Source organism: Hippopotamus amphibius, chromosome 14 (assembly GCF_030028045.1).
Source record: "Hippopotamus amphibius kiboko isolate mHipAmp2 chromosome 14, mHipAmp2.hap2, whole genome shotgun sequence".
Classification (NCBI taxonomy): domain Eukaryota; kingdom Metazoa; phylum Chordata; class Mammalia; order Artiodactyla; family Hippopotamidae; genus Hippopotamus; species Hippopotamus amphibius.
This window is the reverse complement of record NC_080199.1, coordinates 8,495,103-8,517,435: the sequence shown is the minus strand read 5'-3', so window position 1 is coordinate 8,517,435 and position 22,333 is coordinate 8,495,103. Positions and strand designations below refer to the sequence as shown.

General features: G+C 39.5%; 1 protein-coding gene across 3 annotated transcripts in view; it reads left to right on the top strand.

Annotated features, from left to right (window-relative positions):
* Positions 1-22,333, top strand: part of BIVM (basic, immunoglobulin-like variable motif containing) — a 62,239-nt gene that overhangs the window by 16,258 nt on the left and 23,648 nt on the right. The window contains exons 4-10 of one of the 3 annotated variants that reach the window (XM_057707003.1): positions 913-1,008; positions 1,300-1,404; positions 1,614-1,708; positions 10,077-10,209; positions 12,280-12,366; positions 13,323-13,419; positions 14,280-14,511. In XM_057707003.1, the coding sequence (XP_057562986.1) occupies positions 913-1,008; positions 1,300-1,404; positions 1,614-1,708; positions 10,077-10,209; positions 12,280-12,366; positions 13,323-13,419; positions 14,280-14,511 (845 nt within the window). Of the gene's footprint in view, positions 1-912; positions 1,009-1,299; positions 1,405-1,613; positions 1,709-10,076; positions 10,210-12,279; positions 12,367-13,322; positions 13,420-14,279; positions 15,991-19,221; positions 19,692-22,333 lie in introns of those variants that run through there. The other 2 variants (XM_057707002.1, XM_057707001.1) reach the window with 2 other exon arrangements.

Sequence of the window (22,333 nt, the reverse complement as noted above, 5' to 3'; positions counted from 1 at the left end):
ATTAACTCAAAATCAATTAAAGACATAAATGTAGGACCTAAAACTATAAAACTCCTAGAAGAGAATGTAGGGGAAAAGCTTCATGACATTGGATTTAGTGGTGATTTCTAGGGTATGACACCAAAAGCACAGGTAACAAAGGCAAAAATAGACAAATGGGACTCCATCAAACTTAAACACTTCTGTGCATCAAAGGAAATAATCAACAAAGTGAAAAGGCAACCCACAAAGTGGAAAAAAACATTTGCCAATTATATATCTGATAAGGGGTTAATATCCAGACTGTATAAAGAACTCCTGCAACTGAAGTTGCAAATAATCATATGCGTAGCTCAACCAGGATTTTACATGGAAATTTTAGTAGTTGGTGTCTAGGTTTATATATCTGTAATTTTTTTTCATTGGTTTGGGTAACATCCACTTTAATTAGTAGTTGGTCATACTTAGCCATTGTTCTTTTTTTGTTTGTTTTTTAATACTCAAAAGAAGTATTTATTCTCCTTATGTTTGACTTTATAGAGTATCTCATATTATTGAATTTTTCTCATTTTCTTATTTTTTTTTTTCCCATCTTTATTGGAGTATAATAGCTTTACACTGTTGTGGCAGTTTCTGGCATACAACAAAGCGAATCAGCTGTATTTATGCATATATCCCTATATATCCCCTCCTTCTTGAGGCTCCCTTCGGAGCCTCCCTCCAACCCTTAGCCATCATTCTCAACATGCATGATTTATTGTTGTTTTGCATCTATAATGTGTTTAATAAATATGAAAATAAATGAATAAAGATTTTACATTGGTGTAAGTGATCAATGTTTTCGTTATGTTAACACTTTCAGTTGCCATGAGTGTTTTGTTTCTATATGCATATTTTGTATTTATTCAAGTGAAAAGTCTTTTATTTTCTCAGGTACTGCATAAGCCGACCACAATATAAGACTTCTTGTGGTATCTCCTCATTAATTTCTTGTTGGAATTTCTTATATAGCACAATGGGAGCTGGAAAGTAAGTATGTTAATTTATTGGTATCCCTAAACTCCAAATCCAACAGTTACTTGGTGTTGCTTTTTCTATCATGGAAGATTTTTAAGAACAGATTTTTCATAAATTGGGGGGAAACTGCCATATTTTGTTTTAAGCCTTCTACTAAAAATATATACATGCACTATTTTTGATAAAATAAAAATCAAAAATGTTACTAAAATTATTTGCAAATCAGACAGACAGTAACATTGAGACAGGTTATATTTGCATATGATTGGAATTGTGAAATGAAAGGAAATATTTCTTTCCTAGTCTCCCAGCTATCACCCAAGAAGAAGCTCTACATATTTTGGGTTTTCAACCCCCATTTGAGGATATTAGATTCGGCCCTTTCACTGGAAATACGACACTTATGAGGTATGAAGCCCTCACTTAGAAGCAATACTTTATTTCTAGTTCTGCAAAATAACAATGCTATAGATGTGTAAACTATGTACCTAGCTGTTAGTGGCCAACCTCTGGTAGGTATGCCAGATGTGGGCTCTGCCTGAATTTCTCTGGAATTGGAATAGTGCCTACTTTGTTATGGAACTGTTGCTATGAGTGAGTCGTCTTGTTATTTTCAGGTGGTTTAGACAAATTAACGACCACTTCCATGTAAAAGGATGCTCATATGTTCTATATAAGCCTCATGGGAAGAATAAAACAGCTGGAGAAACTGGTAAGTAAACACATAGAAGATTTATACACATACCATGTATATATGCTTTAGGATCCATCTCAAAGATTGGTTTTGATTCGTGGGACATGATGTAAACCTTAAATACAGTCCATCACTATTTATCCAAGGGGAAATCAGAATAGATAATAGTAGTATATAGGGCACTTTTCAATATACAGTGTAATATTTTTAGCTCTTTTCATCTTTGCATGTAGAACTTTTAAAACTTCAAGGCATGTCATAAACACTACTTTAGCACATTGTATTGTTTGGGTCCATGGGGTGTGTGTGTGTGTATGTGTGTGCGTGTAAAACCCTTTCAGGAAGTGTCATGGAGTTTGCAGTTCCTCTTCCTGAAAGAGAATGCAAGGATTTTAGAATGTCACACTTTTGATGTCAGACCTGCATAATAAAATAAAACAACAGGACCGTGGGCTGTGAAAGTGACCAGGTTCTATTATAGAAGGGTCTTGGTTGTAACAGAGTAATGGAGTTGATCCTAAGGACTGTTTTAGTTATGCACTATAGTTAAATAATTTGCACTATTTGACAGTTTTCATTTTTAAAATTTCACAATTTTTGACTTTATAATCAGAAACCTACAATACAGTGTTAAAGAAAATGTTATTCTGACACTTGTTAAGAGGGTAAGGAAGAAAGACTTTATTAAAGACTGTTGTGACGGGGAACTGGGATATGGGAGACAGATCCGGCTCAGCTGGGAACTTATAGCCAGCAAAGTGAGGGGTTCTGTGGATGGAAAGTTATTAAGAGGAGACTTCAAGGGGTGGGGGAATCTTGCTAAACTGGTCTAACAGGATTCTTATAACAGGCAGGCCAAGGGCTTAGGCTTTAATGGTGACCTTGGTCAGATATCAGGGGTGGCGGATTCTCTCTAAACTGACTTTGGCAGGATTTTTGCTAAAACTGGATTCAGCAAGGATGGACACAGAAGCCCATGATCCAAGCCTAGTTGAGAAGAGGGCTCGGAGATGCCTAACTGAAATTAGGTCAAGCAGGGAGTCTGTTGCAGAGAGGGTATGTGGTTTACCAGAATCAAAGATTGAACATAGAGTAGGGTCTGTTTCTGTTGGCCTTTATTAGGAAGAGCAAGTTGGTTGTGAGTCAGACAAACTTGGAGTTCATATGTTGGTTTCTGCACGTACTAGTTTTGTGACCTTGAACAAGGCACTCAAACCCTCACTTACTGAGCCATTGTAGACCTCATCTCCCTATTTGCACCTACCCCACAGGGTCACTGTGAAGATTAAAGGAGACATATTTGTAGTACACTTGGCCCCTTTCTTGACATAGGGTAAGGACTCAATAAATGTTAGCTTTTATTCTTACTGGCTGAACTCTGTGCATTTGCAGGGGGCCTGTCTCTGTAGAAAGGGGAGCCTTAAATGGTGTGTGAGTAATTTTTCCTGTTTTTGGTGAGGCTGTCAACACAACCTCTCTCAGTAATTGATCAGGCAATGAAAAACTAAGAAAGCATATACTTTCCAACATACATCAGTCTTTTTCCTCCAAGGAATAGAATCAACAACCTCTTCTCTCCCTCCTCCCATCTTCTTTGGGAGGGGAGAGGAATGATTGCTGTAATTTCTTCAAATAAATATCAATGCTATATTTCCCCAGTGTTATTCCCATTTTCATTTTCCCTATTACAATACTTGACTCCTCACTGTCTTTTTTTCTCTGTGTGTTTCCTGAAGGATAATTGATCTGCTTTCCCCTTGGAATATTCTTGTCTTCTTCTTCAAGAATCAGTGGTCCCTCACAAGCCCTGCCTTATCTCTGATGCTCAGATTCCTCTTAATTCTTATAGTACTGCTTATTTGCATCTGGTGTTTGGCATTTGGCATGTGCAGCCTTATATTACGTGACATCTTTTTAACGTGTCTGCTCAGATCCTTGGCCATAGGGGCTGCCCTCAACAGCCCTTAGATTCTATTGTCCACTTAAAAAAAAATGCATGGCGTGTGAGAGTTGCGAGTTAAGTTTTATTGGGGGCAAAATGAGGACTGTAGCTCAGGAGACAGCATCCCAGATAACTCTGAGAAACCATTCCAAAGAGGTAGGGGGAAAGATCTGTTTATATGTGATTTTGGTGACAGGGGAAAACATGCAATCAAGCACAAATTGTTACAGAAGGTTTCTGCTAGTCTCGTGCAGGTTACTGCTAGTCACAAGGAGCAGTTGTCCCCATAAAGAATTTTAGTGTTTTTCTAGATATGAGGAGACAGAAGAACTGGGCTCATAAAGTTGACTCTGGAAAATATCTATCTAAAGACCTGTTCTTCCAGTTTTTCACAGAGCACAGAGTCCCTCATTTCAGCTCTTGACCTTGAACTCCTTTCAGGGGGTGTTGAAAGTCAGCAGCTGCAGCAGCACATGATTTAATCTTTGTAGAGGGAGATGGCAAGTGCCAGTTGTAGTTGACACTGTATATGATGCCCCCTGACCTTGCACATGTGACCCCGGGACTTCTGATTGTATTCAGATCCAGGGAGTGTTACCTGTGTCAAGCAGAACTTTTTTCTGTTCCCTCTCTTTGTGGAAGAAAGTTGCAGAGATGGACTTTTCTTATTTGTCTCTGGGATATTCAGTAGTGAACACCATTGCCAGTTGTTAGTGTGCATTTAAAAAATACTTTGAAGTGTATCTTTTATTTGTTTAGATTATTTTTAAGGACTGTCAGGCCTGTTTTACACAATAGGCTCTAAGTGTTCCTGGGGACTATGCTTCTTTGATTTTGGAGCTCTCTCTTTGCTGGCTGATATGCTCATTTCCAGTGGGGCTTCAGGAAATGTAAACTGAGCTCACTCATGGAATAAAAACAAAATTGAGGGATTTTGATAAAATTAACAGATGTGACTGTGAATAGGAGCTGAAGTATTTTATTTTTAGAGTTGTAATTAATCATAATAAAAGTTTGTGCCAGAAGTGGTCAGCATTATCTTCAAACGATTGGTTCACTTATTAGTATTAACTTCCTATTATTATTATTATTCTCGTCTTCTTCTTCTTCTCCTTCTCCTTCTCCTCCTCCTCCTCCTTCTCCTCCTCCTCCTCCTCCTCCCCCTCCCCCTCCTCCTCCTCCTCCTCCTCCTCCTTCTTCTTCTTTTCTTCTTCTTCTTCTTCTTCTTCTTCTTCTTCTTCTTCTTCTTCTTCTTCTTCTTCTTCTTCTTCTTCTTCTTCTCCTTCTCCTTCTCCTTCTCCTTCTCCTTCTCCTTCTCCTTCTCCTTCTCCTTCTCCTTCTCCTTCTTCTTCTTCCTCCTTCTCCTTCTTCTTCTTCCTCCTCCTCCTTCTCCTTCTTCTTCTTCCTCCTCCTCCTCCTCCTTCTTCTTCTTCCTCCTCCTCCTCCTTCTTCTTCTTCTTCCTCCTCCTCCTCCTTCTCTTCCTCCTCTTCCTCTTCTTCCTCTTCTTCTTCTTCTTATTTGAGTAACTTCAAACTGTTGGTTCACTTAGATACCAGCATTTGTGCCAGGGACGTCTAGATTCATTTGTTTTTTTAATACCTAGCTTGAGACCTACAATATTCATGTATTTCATTTATTCTTCTAGTAGGTATTGTAACATTATATTTGCTTCACAGAGAATAGCTACTTCTGCTCTATCCTGACATAACTCGTGTATACCCTCACCCTGGCCATCCCTACCAGCCAGCTACAGTTTCTTAGTGCATCTTGGGTGGACTATGCATTCATATTCTGTTTTCCTCATCCTCTGGTTTTCTCCAATTCATATTAGACAAGAGGACGGATGAATCTTTTCAATGTGTGGTGCTAATATATCCCTTTTTACTTTGGGAGCTCTCTGGGGCTTGCTTAAAGCGTAAACTTCTTACCATCCTTCCAGGCAAGGACAGACTGGTTTTTCCCTGCTGTCTTCCATGTACTAGTTGAATTTAAAAGATGTCAAGGGAGTAAGAGCCTTGCAGGATGATACTATGTTGCCGAATTACAGAATCTGGTCCTTGTCTCTAAAGGTATAAAAATACATTCTAATGCATTCTTTTTTTTTTTTTTTTCAATTTTAATTCTTCAATTTTAATGAAAATAAATGAAGGTGGTTGGTGGTTTAACGGGATGGTATAGGAGAAGCAAAATATTTTGAGTAGTAAAATATTTATTTACATTTAATTAAGAGAACTTTCCCGCTATACAAGGAAGAGGTGAAGATTACATGGCAAAAAGAGAATCAGAAACTGAGTATTGTAGGACTCTGACTTTTTAATGTAGTCTTTCCTCCCAAGTTATTCTAAAATTGACTGCAGATGTCACATATACCTTCTGGAATACTTTCATCAATGTCGCCTATGAACCACGCTGCTTCTAATGGAAAACAGATATGTATATAATTTGAGAGACACATAGTAACATTTATGATACAGTTATCACACATATCCCTTCATCCTTGGCCAGTTTATATACGCAATTCATGAAGCCTGATGATTCCCTTCCCACTCTAATAAATGAAGAAATACTGACGCTTTTCTATAAAAAGTGGTGTATTAGTCAGGGTACACTAGAGTATGACAAGCAAACCCAAATCTAATGGCCTAACACAATAACAGTATTTATTCCTAACCCTGGTTGGTTTCTGTCACCTCACTTACACAAGGACAGTTGAATCCTGACACTAGAATATTGTCACACTCAGTTGCCTTGAGTGAAACTTTCTTGCACGGTGTTTCTGAAACAGTCAAATAAACAGAGAGCTAGGACTTCATCTAACTTCCAGAACAGGTTGACCGTTTTGTGCCAGTCTGCTAATAGATACCTGTTAGTGTGGCAACATGTGATTTTTTTTATTTTTTTATTTTTTATTTTTTTGGGGGTACACCAGGTTCAATCATCTGTTTTTATACACATATCCCCGTATTAATGCATTCTTTTAGAGTTCTCTGGAGTTCTTCTATAGATGATCAGCCTTTGCAAAACAGACTCATACTAAACAAGGTCAAAGAATATCAGAATGTTGATATATTAACTGAGAGTGAGAAATACACCATCAAAGGCACCAGAATTCTCTCATTGGCTGCTCAGGGCATATACTGCTCCTCATAGGACAGCAGGCTGGTGAATTCTGGTAGTTTTGTTCTGCTTTCTCTACACCATGCAAATCATGGCTCTGCATTTGGTAGTGGTTACTTTGTTGCTTAAGTTTCAGATTTTTCCCCATACTCTAAGCTAGATACAACATCATTTAGAATTTAGTTTCCATCTGTAACACATTTATATGTCTTCTCCTAAATAGAATCACTTTCTTGGATGACTACTTTAATGTATTAAATACTGTCTTCACTGTCTTTTATTTCAGAGGGTGATCTTTTTCTGACTTTATCCTGAAATTCTGGGAGCGCCCTACGGTTGGCCTCTCCATACTAACTGTTGTGCCCTACGTTCTGATCTGGACTACATGCTGATTAGTCTACATGCATCTTCCCTGATTCATCCCTCTCCTGCAGTGGTTTTGTTTTCTCCTGCTCTTTCCTCCGCCTGGATTGTTGAAATCCTGCCACTTGATTATGTTCTGTCCTGGATGCTGTCTCCATCTTGGTTCCTCAAACCTGATGTGCCCTTTCTCCTTTGAATTACACCCTTTTTTGTGTGGCAGTTTTTCTACCCTATATCAAAGTTACTTGTAAGTTTTAACTTCTCTATGAGGGCAGCTTGAGGTACTGTGCATTCCTTGTCTTTTGTTTCCCTGTGATTCCTGATGTAGTTAGTAGATGCTCATAATTTGCTTCCTGAGTTAAGTTAAAGGAAATTTTTCCTCTGAACCTTAGACCAGTGACTCTCAAAATGTGGCCCTGGATGACTGTTAGCATCACCTGGTAACTTGTTAGACACGCAAATTCTTGGTCCCCCCTACCCGCCCCCAGACCTACTGGGTCAGTCACCCAGGGGGTAGGTACCAGCAATCTATTATATAACAAGCCCTTTGTGCTGTAGGTTGATAGTTCCAAAGAGGTGCTATCCAGCTTCTTTATCAAGAACTTGGTCTTCCATGGATAGGAAACTCAGTGATTTTTCAATCTGTGCTCAGTTGAGTCCTGGGAATTCTATGGGGTGCCTCGGGGCTGGTGGGGGGGAGAGGAGTGGGCACCTAGATTCCCTACCTCCTTTTTGGCCACAGCAACTCTGCTTTGATCCTTTTTTATGGACTGGCCTGACATGTAACCTTTCTTTGCAGAAGGGATTCCATGTCAAAATATGTTTGAAAAGTATGGATCTAAATTAGAGGTCGACAAACAGCAGCTGGTGAGCCCGCAGCCTGTTTTGTAAATAAAATGTTATTGGCACACGGACATACCCACACACATGGCCTGTGGCTGCTTTTGTCTGTGGCTGCTTTCAGCTACAGTGGCAGAGTTGAGCAATGTGTGGAATGCCGTGATCCACAAACCTCCAACATTTACTAACCGGCCCTTTAAGAAAAAGTTTGCTAATTCCTTATCTAAATCTATCAGAATGTTGTCATGTACCTTGAAGTAGAAGAAAAAACATTCCTGAGTAGCAGGGTCATTACTCCATAGAAGAAAACCTACCTCACGTCCTCTAGAAAACTGGGACATGGTCAAAGAGTATTTGTAGCAGCTGAAATACTGTGAATATTAATGAGAGCAAACTTTCAGGCCTATTTCATTTGCCCCTGAATATATGCCAGTATATTCATGTGACTACTATTCATGATTACAGTAAAGAAATGAGCTGTTTGGTATTACATTTGACTTCAGGAGGAAAGTGTGAAATGCTTAAAGATTTCCATTAAAAAGTTACAATGAAGTTCTTTCATTAAAAGTTTTAGTTATTTCGGATAACTTTTTACTTGGCATTTTCACAATTTTAAAAAGAGTTCAGGAGTTCTCCCTAAACCAGTTATGTGTATAAACATCTTTAGTATTTACTGAATTTATGAGAAGTCTAAATCTATTTACATTTACTTACTATCCTGAAACATCTCTATGATCAAGTTCAAGTATGGAAATGAAATATTGACCATCTTCTGAATTTTAGTTCTTATCATTGTTCATTTAGAGCTGCCCTTGGGTGTCAGTTTTTAATTTGTCCGGGGGAATTCAAACTAAAACAGCAGAAAGACTTATTTATCGATATGAAATAGAGATTGTAGTAGAGAAGATTGCCTTGCATGCATGCAGGGATTCTCTGGCGGTACCCCATGAAGTGAAAATCCGTGGGGAAGTCTGAGCTGAGACCTTGGAGAAAGAGTTTAAGACAGAAATGTTACTTTCTCCATGGAACTCACAAATTGTGTGTGTCTGTGTGGGTGGGAGTGGGGGTGGGGTCCCGCCTCCTTGGCTCTGCTATAGCCATTGATCTACCATTTTTGATCTTCAGCTATTTCAGTGGCCAGAAAGGCAATCAGAAAAACCATAACTTGCAAGCTTTCATGGACCTCAACCATTTTTAGGATTTCTACTTTTTAATGGGCTCTTTGTTCATGAATAATTTAGTGTCTTCCAGGAGATGCAAGTTAATGAAACCTCAGTTAATGGCTTTAAGTATTGAGTGCTGGTGAAAACTCGTTACTTATGGTAATACATTTGCAATTACTTCATAACTAATAACAAATAGCCATGGGGAAGATGTAAGGAGAAGCGGTTATAAGAGGATGCTGTGGTACTACCAGCCCATCTTTAGAGATGTTCTAATCACTTGGCTTGTGAGAGCTGTTCCTCTGGTTTGTGTGTCTTTTAAAGAAAGGATTGAAGTGTGAGTCAGTGGGGAAAAGCTTGCATTTTTGGAACTTGTTTGGAGTTTATATTTATCCATCTACCTCAGTGGTCTTCAAATTGGGATGTCTGCATTATGGCAGCTGCAATGTGATCATTGTGGTATGCGATTTATGTATTAGAATGTTTGTATTTTAATCTAATTAACAATTTGTTTTTTGTGTGTATCTTTTATAAAGACATATTTGTACAGTCGTATATGAACAAAGTTTATAAACAAACATGCTTATAATGGCATGCTTACTCAGAAATTTCTAGTGACAGATGTGCACAATCTGACAATTGAGACCATTACTGTATCCACTAGGTATTAGGTTTTACATGCTAATTAAATTTTGTAGACAAGCATGTGTGTTATTTGAAGGTTTGGGTAAGCAAGGACATATTTCAGTTATTTAGTTTGCTATGCAGTTTAAATTTCAGCCTAAAGGGTAAAACTGAAATCCATTAACTAAAAAATGACATCTATCAATAGCTTTCCATTTTTTCCCCAGCAATGTCTGTGTATTCCAAGTAACGTCTTGTCTTTGAGTCCTTAGCTAGTTGTTTGTGTAAAGCATAGGCTTTATGGTCCCTCAGGTGGTTTGTTTTTGCTTTTTGTAGCTTCTGGGGCCTTGTCGAAGTTGACTCGTGGACTGAAAGATGAATCGTTAGCTTACATCTACCATTGCCAAAATCATTATTTTTGTCCAATTGGCTTTGAAGCAACCCCTGTTAAAGCTAATAAAGCGTTCAGGTAAGCATTTCTATATTTTATGTGGATGCTTCACCAGGAAAATATGTTGTAGAAAGCATTCAGGAAATATTTGGTTGATTAGATCAGCAGTTCCCAACCTTTTTGGCACCAGGGACCAGTTTCGTGGAAGACAGTTTTCCACGGAAGGGGGTGGGGGTGGTTCAGGTTGCAATGCAAGCGGTGGGGAGCAGAGATGAAACTTCCCTCACCTGCCGCTCACCTCCTTCTCTGCGGCCTAGTTCCTAACAGGTTGGGGACCCCTGGATCAGACATTGGAAGACTTGGTGATTTGCTTTCCTTACATCAAGTTAGACTAGTCTTTAAACATTAAAGACTTAATCTTCTGCAGAATTGTGTTTGGTTAATTGTGCTTTTACATTATCTGCTTGGATACTATTGTTAGAGTCATAATAAGAGAAAGCCATTTGAAAAATCACATTTATGTTTATTATGAAACGGTTGCAAAGGACTTTACATATTATGTCTCACTGATGTTATCCAGCATCCCACAGGGAAAATGTATTACGGAATCTAGTGTCAAGAAGACTATCACGTTAGAAAGCATTTCCTTTCTTTTAGAAAGCATTTCCTTTCTTATGGAGAATAACATGAAATTTATCAGGGTTCCCCTTTTGTCCTGGCTACGGGGAAGCCAGAGCCAATATTTATTTCTAATATCAGGAGCCATATTACCCTAATGATTACATTAGGTGACTGAATGTTAATACTTTTTTTCCTTCTTAGCAAGTCTGCTTCGTGATGGGTTGAGATAATGCCAGGGTAGTTGACAGCAGAGGAAGAAGTGTCCTATTGGAGAATGTTGAAAACAGAAGGCATGAGTACTTTGCGTAGAAGTATTGATTGATAGGTACAGTTATCCTCACTGAGCTGAGTCCTGGTTTGTTCTATCTGGGTGGGTGGCATTGGTAAATGAGGAGGAGGAAGAGGCAGCACTGCTTTCTCAGTGAAGGCTGAAGGTCAGGCTGGGAGAATGTGGCTTGGTCATCTGGGTAGGATGGGTTCTTTGAGGCTGGAGGCCATGTGGCCTTTGGGTGGGGAACCTGGATATTGTATTTTTGTGAACGAGGAGCAAGAGGAAACCTACGACATCTCTCCAGATGCTGAAGTGTTCTGTGCATCTCTCTGGCAGTGAGGTTTATTGTGTTTTTTTTCTATAGTTTGATTCTGAAGCTTCACCTTACTCCAGGCAGCTATCAAATGTAAAATGTGAAAAAGTAGGTACTCCTACTTTGCACCCTTTAGAGGAGAGCTCTTCACCTCTGCCTGAACCTAAGAACCACCTGAGATGCTTTTATAGCTACTAAATACCTCCCTGTGCTCCACCCCACACCTACTTGAATTAGAATTTCCAGGCGTGGGATTAGGGCATCAGTATGTTTAAAAGTTCCACAGGGATTTCCCTGCTGGCGCAATGGTTAAGAATTCGCCGCCAAAGCAAGGGACACGGGTTCAAGCCCTGGTCTGGGAAGATTCCACATGCCACGGAGCAACTAAGCCCGTGTGCCACAAGTACTGAGCCTGTGCTCTAGAGCCTGCGAGCCACAGCTACCGAAGCCCATGCAGCGAAACTGAGCAGCCCCTGCTCCCTGCAACTAGAGAAAGCCCATGCAGCAACAAAGACTCAACACAGCCAAAAATAAAATAAATAAATTTATATAAAAACAAGTTCCACAGGTGCATTACTGCTTTAGGGTTTTTTTTTAGGATGCCTTTTGAAACTTTTTGAATGCAAAGTTGAAAGAAGTGTAGCGTAGGGGTACTGATGGTAGGATGCTAGGATTTTTTTTTCCTACTAAAGGCTGAGAGGTGGTATATGTCAACAGTTTTTAGCCCTATATTTTGTAACAGGGGCTCTAAACCTACATTTATGCTTTCTCTTTAATGGTCTTCAGATATTTATTCAAGCCTAAACTCCAATATCTATTCTAGTGTTAGTGATTGCTATTTTTGTGTAAACTTCAGGTATCTTTTATCAATATATAATTGAAGCAGTGTTTTCAAGGGGTGAATGACGTTATGAAGCTTACTAAGAATGTATTTTATATATAGCAGGGGCCCCCTCTCACCACAAGAAGTGGAATATTGGATCTTAATTGGAGAATCAAGTAGAAAACATCCTGCTATTCACTGTAAAAAGTATGTTAACGTCTCCCTTCTCCCTTTCATTTCACTTTCCGCTAAAAAGCCCGCTGGAATTTTGATTAGAAGAGAATCCACGGAGTGCACAGTTTTGTTTGGGGAGAATTATCGATACATCTGAGTATCAATTACGGAGTCTTCCCATTATAAACATAGACTATATTTCCACTTAATTAGAGCCTTAATTTCTCTCAGCAATGTTTTGTATTTTTCAGCATAGAGTTTTATATATATTTTGTTAAAATTTTCCCTAACTTTGTATATTTTTTGATGCTATTGTAAATTGATTTAATTGAAGTATAGTTGATTTACAATGTTGTGTTAGTTTCAGGTGTACAGCAAAGTGATTCAGTTATATATATACATTTTTTCTCAGATTATTTTCCGTTATAGGCTATTATAAGAGAGTGAATATTGTTCTTGTAAATTGATTGTTAAAACATTTCCTTTCCCAATTATTTTCTGGTAGTGTACAAAAATACAGTGGATTTTTCTATATAGGCCTTAAATCTTGCATCTTTACCAAATTCACTTATTAGTTCTAGTAATAGTTCTGCAATTCAAAGCAATTACAAATTGCTTTGGGTTTTCCCTACAATCAATCATGTTGTTTGTGAGTAAATACATATTAACTTATCAATCTTTTGAAAATGTACTTGACTCCAATTAAAAAGGAAATATGGAATGTTTCTGTGTTACTCTGCAGGATGTCATCTAACAGATTGATATATATTTATTTCACATGCAGGGTAATCATTTTTAACCTTGGCAACAGTTGGATAAACAGAATTGTCATAAAAATAGGATTTATGAACGCTTAGTAGATGCAACAATCTTGTGATAAAAGAATTATTGCCCTGGTGCTTTTATAGCAAGTTGCTCATGTGGAAAGTTCCATTACAGTGGTATTTTGAACTTACAGAAAATTGTGCTTTATCCTCCCTTCTTAATAGATGGGCAGATATTGTTACTGATCTAAACACTCAAAATCCAGAATATCTAGATATCCGGCACTTAGAGAGGGGGCTGCAGTACCGAAAAACAAAGAAGGTAAGAACACCATTGGATCTGAAAGTATTTCTCAACAGCCAAAATGCAGTTATTTTACTCAGCACTCTAGGTTGTAAACAACAGAAACCCAGTTCAGACCATTTGAGACAGAAAAGTGAAACTTACTTTAAGGACACAGGGATATTTTTAAAAGGAAAGGGCGAGAAGTCAAGGCTGGATTCAGGAGAGCCTGGTACCAGGCAAGAGACTATTAGCAGCGACTAGGGGAGCTAGTCTGTCTCCTTCTCTTGGGAGCTGCGCTGCTCTTAGCTGTCTGTTTATCTGACTATTTACGTCCTGAAGATCGTCTTTCAGCTTAGGTCTCCCTTTCAGATGAACAGTCTAGACTAAGACTGGCCTTCCTCCAGCCCAGTTTTGTAGTCTTGGCCCAGCTTGGGTCAGGTGTTCACTCCTGGGGCAGTTAACTGTGGCCATGGGGCAGAGCCATGTGTACCAACAAGGCTGCTGGGGGCGGTTCTCAGGCAGCGGTATGTTCTGTGGATAGCGTGGACACCCTATCCACATAATCATACTAACATATGAAGAATGCACAGGAGGGAGAGGAAGAGGAATGATCTTGGTGTTTGGATTAGGCAACTTGGGCCGGTATAGGGTGTGTGAGTGGTAGACAGGCATATGGGGGAAGCGGTTTTGGCTCCTGTGGGCATTGTTAATTTTTGTAAAGGCAGCTCGCTGGTCAGGAGAGATGCAGGATAATGTGATCTGATGATGTCTGAAAGGATCAGCATGGTTTTGATGCAGGTGAAGGGGGAAAAATAAAGGAATTCATAGGAACTCACATATTAGTATAATGAATTTCCTATCATTTTCTGAACCCAGAATTTTGTTTTCCTTCTCAGGCTGGGGGGAATTTGCATTGCATCATAGCATTCCAGAGACTTAACTGGCAAAGATTTGGCCTTTGGAACTTTCCGTTTGGAACCATTAGACAAGACTCGCAACCTCCAACACATGTCCAGGGAATTGCCAAATCTGAGAGTGAGGACAATATCTCCAAGAAGCAGCACGGGCGTCTGGGCCGGTCTTTCAGCGCTAGTTTCCATCAGGACTCGACATGGAAAAAGGTGCCCAGTATCCATGAGAGAAGGAACAGTGGCTACCACGGTTACAGTGATTATGATGGGAATGACTGACCATGCTGGGTACTGACGACTTGCGTTATACACGCAGCTGGTCTATACAGGACCGCGTTAAGGCAGTACGAGATTTTAAGTCTACATTAAATAGGAACAGATCTTGTGGTACAACACATAACCTTGTAGTTTCTCCAGTAAATAAGCTTGTATATGATTATGATGGGTGATTTCAGATATATAAACAGATAAGCACAGATTTTTTTGTCCTTTTAAAAGTTAAGAGTAAATAAACATTCTGGACAGTTTCACAAAGTCCAATAAAATTACATATAAATAAATCAAACGCAGTTTCACCCAATAGCATCACAATTTGAAATACTTAAGCATGAAGTGATTTCTTACGACGTGATCCCCAGATATTTGTTGCAGTTTTATTCCCAAGCTCAAAATGTAAAGTACTAACTATCTGCCCTTTAAAAAAAATTGGGGCTGTTGATTTCTAGTTTTTCTCTCGTGGCTAAAGCTCATTTAAAAATGACTTAGTGAGTCTAGAAATTCTTTTACTTGTAGCGGTATTTCACCTGCCTCATTTTTTTCCTGATCAGCTTCCTCAGGATTCTTAATAAAGAGGCAAAAGAGAAAAGACTCAAGGTATTGATCTTTTCTGTTGGTGTAGATGGGTGACTTAGTGCATCAATTCAGGTACTCTGGACTTTCTTGGTGTGTTACTGTCAAATATTGACAAGAACTTTAGGTCTTGAAAGACTTCTGTAAATCTACAATAAACCTTGTTTTAGGGATAGAGTAAAAGAAAAAGTGGCATCTGAAGTTTCTATACCAAGGTAACCTGTGAGATGAGATCTGGTATTTGACTGGTCCCCCAGTATAGAGTCATATGTTGAATAACAGCATTAAGGATGTGTTAGGAACGCCACATCACTCAGAGGGCAACTATCCATATTCCAGACGCTGAGCTCTTTCCTTTTGTAAACCATATAGACAGTTAGCTGCTGTGAGTGTGAAATAGATCTGAAAGTGTGGATTTCACGTATTTGAGCTCCTCTCCAGTTGCTGTTGGTTTTTCTTCTGCTGCCGACCTGTGACTCACAAACAACTAGGATCTCTTGTTCTTTCATTTCAGGGGCTATGCTGGGACTCAGATCAGTAACTTGATTATTACAAGGTGCTGAATATGTTGGTAACCATATTGCAATACACCTCAAGGAGAGGGTTCAGATTTTTATTTTAAAAATATTCTCATTTTCTTCTCTTTTGAATTTTATATCCATTTATCCACTCAGACATGCCTAGCCAACAGAAGGGGATATATATTATGAAATGAGCATTTTTCTGAAGAAAATATTTTGCTTGAAATGCAAAGGACTGAAAGAGATTTGTAGGTTGTTGATTTTGTTACTTCATACTGGGACTTTTAAGAAGTTTTCATCAATAAAGTTTTGTTTTCTACTTTTAATCATGAGACTGTTTTGAACCTTTGTATTAAGAAGGGAGTATCCTTGTAATTTTGTTTGAAGTACATGAGAATTTGTCAATTCTGCCTAAGTAGTATAAGAAACATCTTCTATCTGACTTTTATAATCAGTGAGACAATATGCATATGTCTATAATTTCAGATTTTTGTAAGACTTTGTAACAGGAAATAGAAAATAGTTCAGCCAAATATAAGAGGTTGGTAAAGAAAGGAGATGAATGCAACATAAAATACAGTGACATCTAGAAAAAGAGGGTGAGTTTATACATTTTGCTTATTGGCCACAATCAACTTTTATGAAAGTCTTAATATATATGATCACTTAATAACTTGGCTTACAAGTTTGGCCGTTATTAAGAGCACACCAAGGCTTACAGGGACTGCTTTTCCTGAATGTGTAAGCAAGTGACTGTACATTTCTCTTTCAAGCTTAGTAACATTCCTGTCATATTTAATTTCTTGGTTAATTTTTCTTACAAGTCTCCACAGAAGCAATGAAAGTTCATATTACTGGTTCTCTACTAGCCAGCCACGTCACCCTGGGCAAGTCAAGGTTATTTTTCCTGTGCGTATTTCCTCATTGGTAAAATGGGGATAGTCGTACCTATTTTATAAATTGATTTGAAGAATAAGTTAATACACGTAAAGTGTTTAGAACTTTTTAGATAGGAATTGCTATTTCAATGCTTGCTATTATTATTAGCCTATACAATGTGTATTTTCCTGTCAAAATCTTGATAAGAGAGCCCTTTAAATAGCATCTAAAGGAAGCAATTCCTTATAAATCAAATGTACACTCCTTAGTGGCCGTTCCTTAAAAAATTTTTTTGTATTCAAGAAATGTTGCTCTGGTTTCACAAGCACTTACAGTACTCAAATGCTCACATTGGCTATTTGTTTTTACCCAGGTCTCAGGTAGTAAAAAATGTTCGTATAGATTAAATCTTGAAACTGTTACTTTTCCTGCTACTAAGCCCCCTCCTTAGGCCAAGCTGGTGCAGCAGCTATAATACTTCCCAACTCGCCTTCTCCCAGACACTGGAAGGGCTCAAGCAAGGTTTTCTATGATCCAGTCACACTCTGTATTTCAATTTTACCCACAGAGTTCTCCCCCTCATTCACTCAACAACCTATTGATAATGTGAGTACAATTACCTACTAGGTGTTTCATGTTAAGTCATTGATCTCAGAGCAACCACAAAAAGAAGAGGCATCTCCATTTTATTCAGACTCTCACTGGTGAAGAAGCTTGCCTAGGATTCTAGGGTGTCTCAGTTTGCTAGGGCTACCATAATGAAATGCTAGGTTGGTGGCTTAAAAAACACACTTATTTTTTCATAGCTCCAGTGGCTAGAAGTCCAAGATCAAGGTATTGACAGGCCTGATTTCTCCTGGACCCTTTTGCTTGGTTTGCAGCTGGCCCCCTTCTCCCTATGTCCTCACATGGTTTTTCCTCTGTGCAATTATCCTTAGTGTCTAGGTGTCCAAATTTCCTCTTATAAGGACACTGGTCAGATTGATTAACTCCCTCTAAGGGCCTCATTTTAACTCAATCAACTTTAAAACGGTCCTACCTCCAAATAATCACATTCTGAGGTACTGGGGGTTAGGGCTTCAACATGTGAATTTTGGAAGGGGGACACATTTCAGCCCATAACTCAGGGTTATATGGCGCAGATGGGATCTGAACTAACATCTGCCTGACTTGTGAGGAGATTCTCTTTCAACAAGGTGCAGGATACCCTGCAGAGGTTTAGACTTGAGGCTGGGAAAGTGGTCATTTAGGCAATATTTATAGAATCCCTGCTAAATATCAGGAATGGGGTACATAACAGTCAACAAAATAGTTTTTGGTTTCAGTAAGTTTACAGTCTATTGTGTTGGGGTGAGACAAAAATTGAATACACGATTATATTAATTCCCGCAAGACACATTTAGGAACAACAGTTCTGGGGATTACTTTACACATGGAGAAAATGCAAATAAGTACTTTGTCAGGATTAGCCGTGACAGAAAATTAGTTGTGACTAGGTCAAGTCAACTTGGCTGCTGGGAACCAACTGTTTGGGCAAAAAAATAGCTTTGCTAAAACTGATTTTTTAAGTCAAACTTTTCAGTGATTTTTAATCTAGTTTCAATAGTGCAAATTTGAACCAATATGCACAATAAGGCTATCATTGATCAACTACTAGTGGTAAGTATTTTGCAAACATTATCTCTGATCCTTGCTTGAAACAATTTGCAAGACTGGTTTTATGCCTGCCCAGCTTACAGATGAAGAGATGAACCCTGAACAAATGTGGCTTGAACAATGCTAAACACCACCATGTAGTTCATTCTGGGTTTGATCTTAGCCTGAGGGTCCGAGCTCCCACCCTTCCAGGAGCTACTTTGGCAGTAAGTTTCTTGTTATTTCTGAACTACAAGCTGTGAAATCCCAAATTTTAGATGCTGGAAAAAACTATATTTCAAGGGTTAAGGTTAAAGAAAATAAATTTAGTTATTTATTGGCTGTGTGGGTCTTGTTGATGCACATGGGCTTTCGCTAGTTGAGGGGAGCAGTGGCTATTCTTCATTGTGGTCCGTGGGCTCCTCATTGTGGTGGCTTTTCTTGTTGCTGAGGACCTACTCTAGGTGCTCGGCCTTCAGTAGTTGAGGTACACAGGCTCAATAGTTGTACCTCACGGGCTTAGTTGCTGCACAGCATGTGGTATCTTTCTGGGGCATGGATCAAATCAGTGTCCCCTGCATTGGCAGGTGGATTCTCAAGGGTTAAGATTTTAAAATCGTGTTACTATCTAGTTACTACAAGTTATTGGACAAATCCTTAATAATTAAAGAACACTAATCAAAGCGTCCATCTTTCTGTTGTCGCCTCAAGCGTAAAACAATACTTAGTGTTAACAGTTTTCACAAAGTGCCGGCTCAGAGCGAAGAAACTGATGCCGGAAAAGCACCTAGAAAACTGTACCCTATGCAGGCAGACGCTTTGCGCATGGTTGCAACATTCAACCGCAACAACAAGCCACCGTGGAGGAAGCAAGGCACCAACGTGACACACGCAAGGCACCAACGTGACACACGCAAGGCGCGGGGGGAGGGGGCTGACACGCCCCCTCACTTCCGGAGTGCAAAGGCGCAGCGGATATACATCAGCACAGGGAACCGGCCGGGACTTCCGCCCTGCGCGACGTATTAGACGGAAGCCGGGAGGCGCCATTTCGCGTTGGTTTACGCAACCCCTGAAAGAGCCAGGAATTGTTGGAGCGGTCCTTTTGGCTGTTTCTCTGGCTGCGCCGTCCCCTCACCCCGGTGGTCGTCCGTTGAGAGTGCAAACGTTTGGGCCAAAGCGCCGGGCGAGACGAGGACCTGCTCCTCCGTGAGGCCGTGTCAGCTTCTGGGAAGTGCCGTTTCCGCCGGGGCCGGCTTTCCCTGGAAAGCTGCGGGCTCTCGGCTGTTTTGCGTCTTCCCTGAGTGGGAGCGGGCGGTGCTGTTCCCGGGTCCGGGGCGGTGGTGTAGCCGGGCGTGGAGGTCTTGGCGGGACAGCGCTCCCGCGGCCCCGCCCGCAGCCGCGCTCCGAGTACGCACCTCGGTCATGGGGGTCCAGGGGCTGTGGAAGCTGCTGGCGTGCTCCGGGCGGCAGGTCAACCCCGAGACGCTGGAGGGGAAGATCCTGGCCGTGGGTATCCTTTACGCGGCGTCTGTGCCAGGGATGCGCGGGTCGCCAGGATTTGGCTCTCAGTTCTCCGGGGGGCGCGGAGGGGCGTTGTTGGGGCTGGCGGTCGCATCCAGAGGCGTAGCTGTAGGATCTTTGGCACGTTTCCTTTCCTTTGTTTTCTTTTTTTTTCTTTTTATTGGAGCATGGTCGATTTACAGTGTTATGTTACTTTCAGGGGTACAGCAAAGTGAATCAGTCACACGTATACCTGTATCCACTCTTTTTTAGGTTCTTTTCCCATATAGGTCATTACAGAGTATTGAGTAGTTTCCTGTGCTCTACGGTGGGTGCTTATGAGTTAGCTGTTTTATACATAGTAGTGTGTATATGTCAATCCCAGTCTCCCAGAGTATCTCTCCTCCTGCCCCTCCCCCTTTGCTTGCTAAGTCTCTCCTTTCCCCCGGTTCTGCAGTCACGCCGCTGTGGGTTAGAGTGTTGGTCTTACCGCTTAGAGGCAGTGCTTTACGCCTCTCTATGCCTCAGTTCTCTTATCCCGGAAGTGAAGGTGATAATCGCCTCTACACATAGGGTTGGCATGGAGAATAAAGGGATGATTTAAATGAGAGAAGTTTAGAATAGTGTGTGGCACTGCTAATATTTTAAGTTCTAAACGTATTATACCGACTGGGAGGTCAGCATGGAAAAACGAAGTAGATTTGCTATACCAGTAGTTTTGCCTGCTGTCCTGAATCTTGCTTTCTTTTTTTGTTAGAGGCAAAAAACTGTGGGCAAGTGTTTGATCTTTTCTTAAAAAAAAGTAACTTTTATTATTTTTTAAAAGTAACTTTTATTATTTTTTGCTATGGTTTTTGGAATAGGAAATTCATATGGTACAACAGTGAAAAGATTTCAACAGATACACAGTGAATGATTTTCCTCCCAGCCTCTCTGATGGACATTTTAAGGACTGTGTGCGTGTTTGGCTGGTTTTGTTTGTGTCTTTGGAATTAAATGTTTTTCTTAATTACCAAAACATGTGAAAGCTGTTTCTGAATTTTTGACCTTTGTATTCATTAAGCATTCTTCATTTTTCCTTTTTTCTTTTCTTTTGAGTGTTTGTTATGTTCCAGAAACTGGTAGTACCTGACATCAGTTCCCTAAGAGGGAATATATGAGCCTAGGGGCTCCACACTGAGTGGAGAAGACAGTCATGTAATAATTGCTGTCCGGTGGTAAATGCACTGTTAGAGGATGGGGAGATTCAGCGAAAGAAGACATTGACTTTAGTATGGAGACAACTTATCCATAATGGAATATTGATAATTTTTTAAATAAACTAAGATGATGATGATTATGTTTTTTTGCCATGTGAATCATCTTGAAATACATCCGTAATGAATTGTGGCTTAAAAGTTTTATGCCAGGTGCCTTACGGAAAAGGTTATTTTAAAGCACATGTGCGATTGCTGCCCTCTAGTGGTTCTTCAAATCGCTGCTTTCTGAAGATTTTCTTCATAGAACTATGTATCAGTACATGTGAATGAAAGCAGTTTTCAGTGTCTGGAACCCTTTCAACTTCAGCAAAGACTTAGATCAGTTTACGCTGCAGCCCATATGAAGAATTAATAATTTGTAAAACAGTTGAGATGTGATGTGAAGTTCAGCATTCGGATTTTTTAGAAAGTTGTCCAAAATAAAGGTAAAGCATTTAATTTAGATGATCTATTTTCAGATGACTCAGAAGCTTTATTGGGACATGAAATCATTTTCTTGGGGTTATTAGGCTTTTCTGAAAGAAAGAATTATATACAGAAGACTGTCAAAGGTACTGTAGTTATAATGGTAACCTCATATATATGTGTGTATGTATTTATATGTATATATATGCATATATATATGTAAGTGGAGACTGGTTGCTGTTCTGTAGTTGATTTTGCTTTGTTTCATTTTTATGGGAATTCTAGTTCAAATATCTGAAATATATTCAGGTTTTTTGGCTTTATTTGTTAATGAAGAAATTACCCATGACATACTAGGTTCATAATTTATTCTTGGATTCCTAAAATAAATTATTTGGTATTTTTACCATTTCTAGCTGAGTGTCTTGTTTATTTATGCACCCTGTTTGTGTCAAATAATAAAGAATTAATAATTAAACTTTTGTCTCTTGTGGCCCCTAACACTTGTAAAGTGCATTTAACTCTATTAACAAAATCTTACACTCTCTTTAGGCTATGCATACTAATAGGGGTTAATTAAGTTTTACATCACCTAACAATATAACTAATTTATTTTTTGTTTCAAAATGTTATTGGCCCTTTGGGTCTTATCTGTCAAATGATTTTTGTCTTGGCTGCAGGTTTAACTTTTCCAGCCCTGGGATAAATTTTATGTTGCCTTTTATAGATTTATTGAAATTAGGCAAGTCAAATTATGCAAATATTTTCAGTTTGCCTGATTCTACATATTTCTTCTTTAAGAATTTCAAGCCGGGGGAATTCCCTGGCGGTCCAGTGGTTAGGATTCCATACTTTCACTGCCAAGGGCTTGGGTTCAATCCCTGGTCCGGGAACTAAGGCCATAAGCCACATGGTGAGGCCAAAAGTAAATAAATGAAATTAAAAAAAAAAAAATTTCCAGCTGGAACTCTCAACCCTGGTTGAGAAT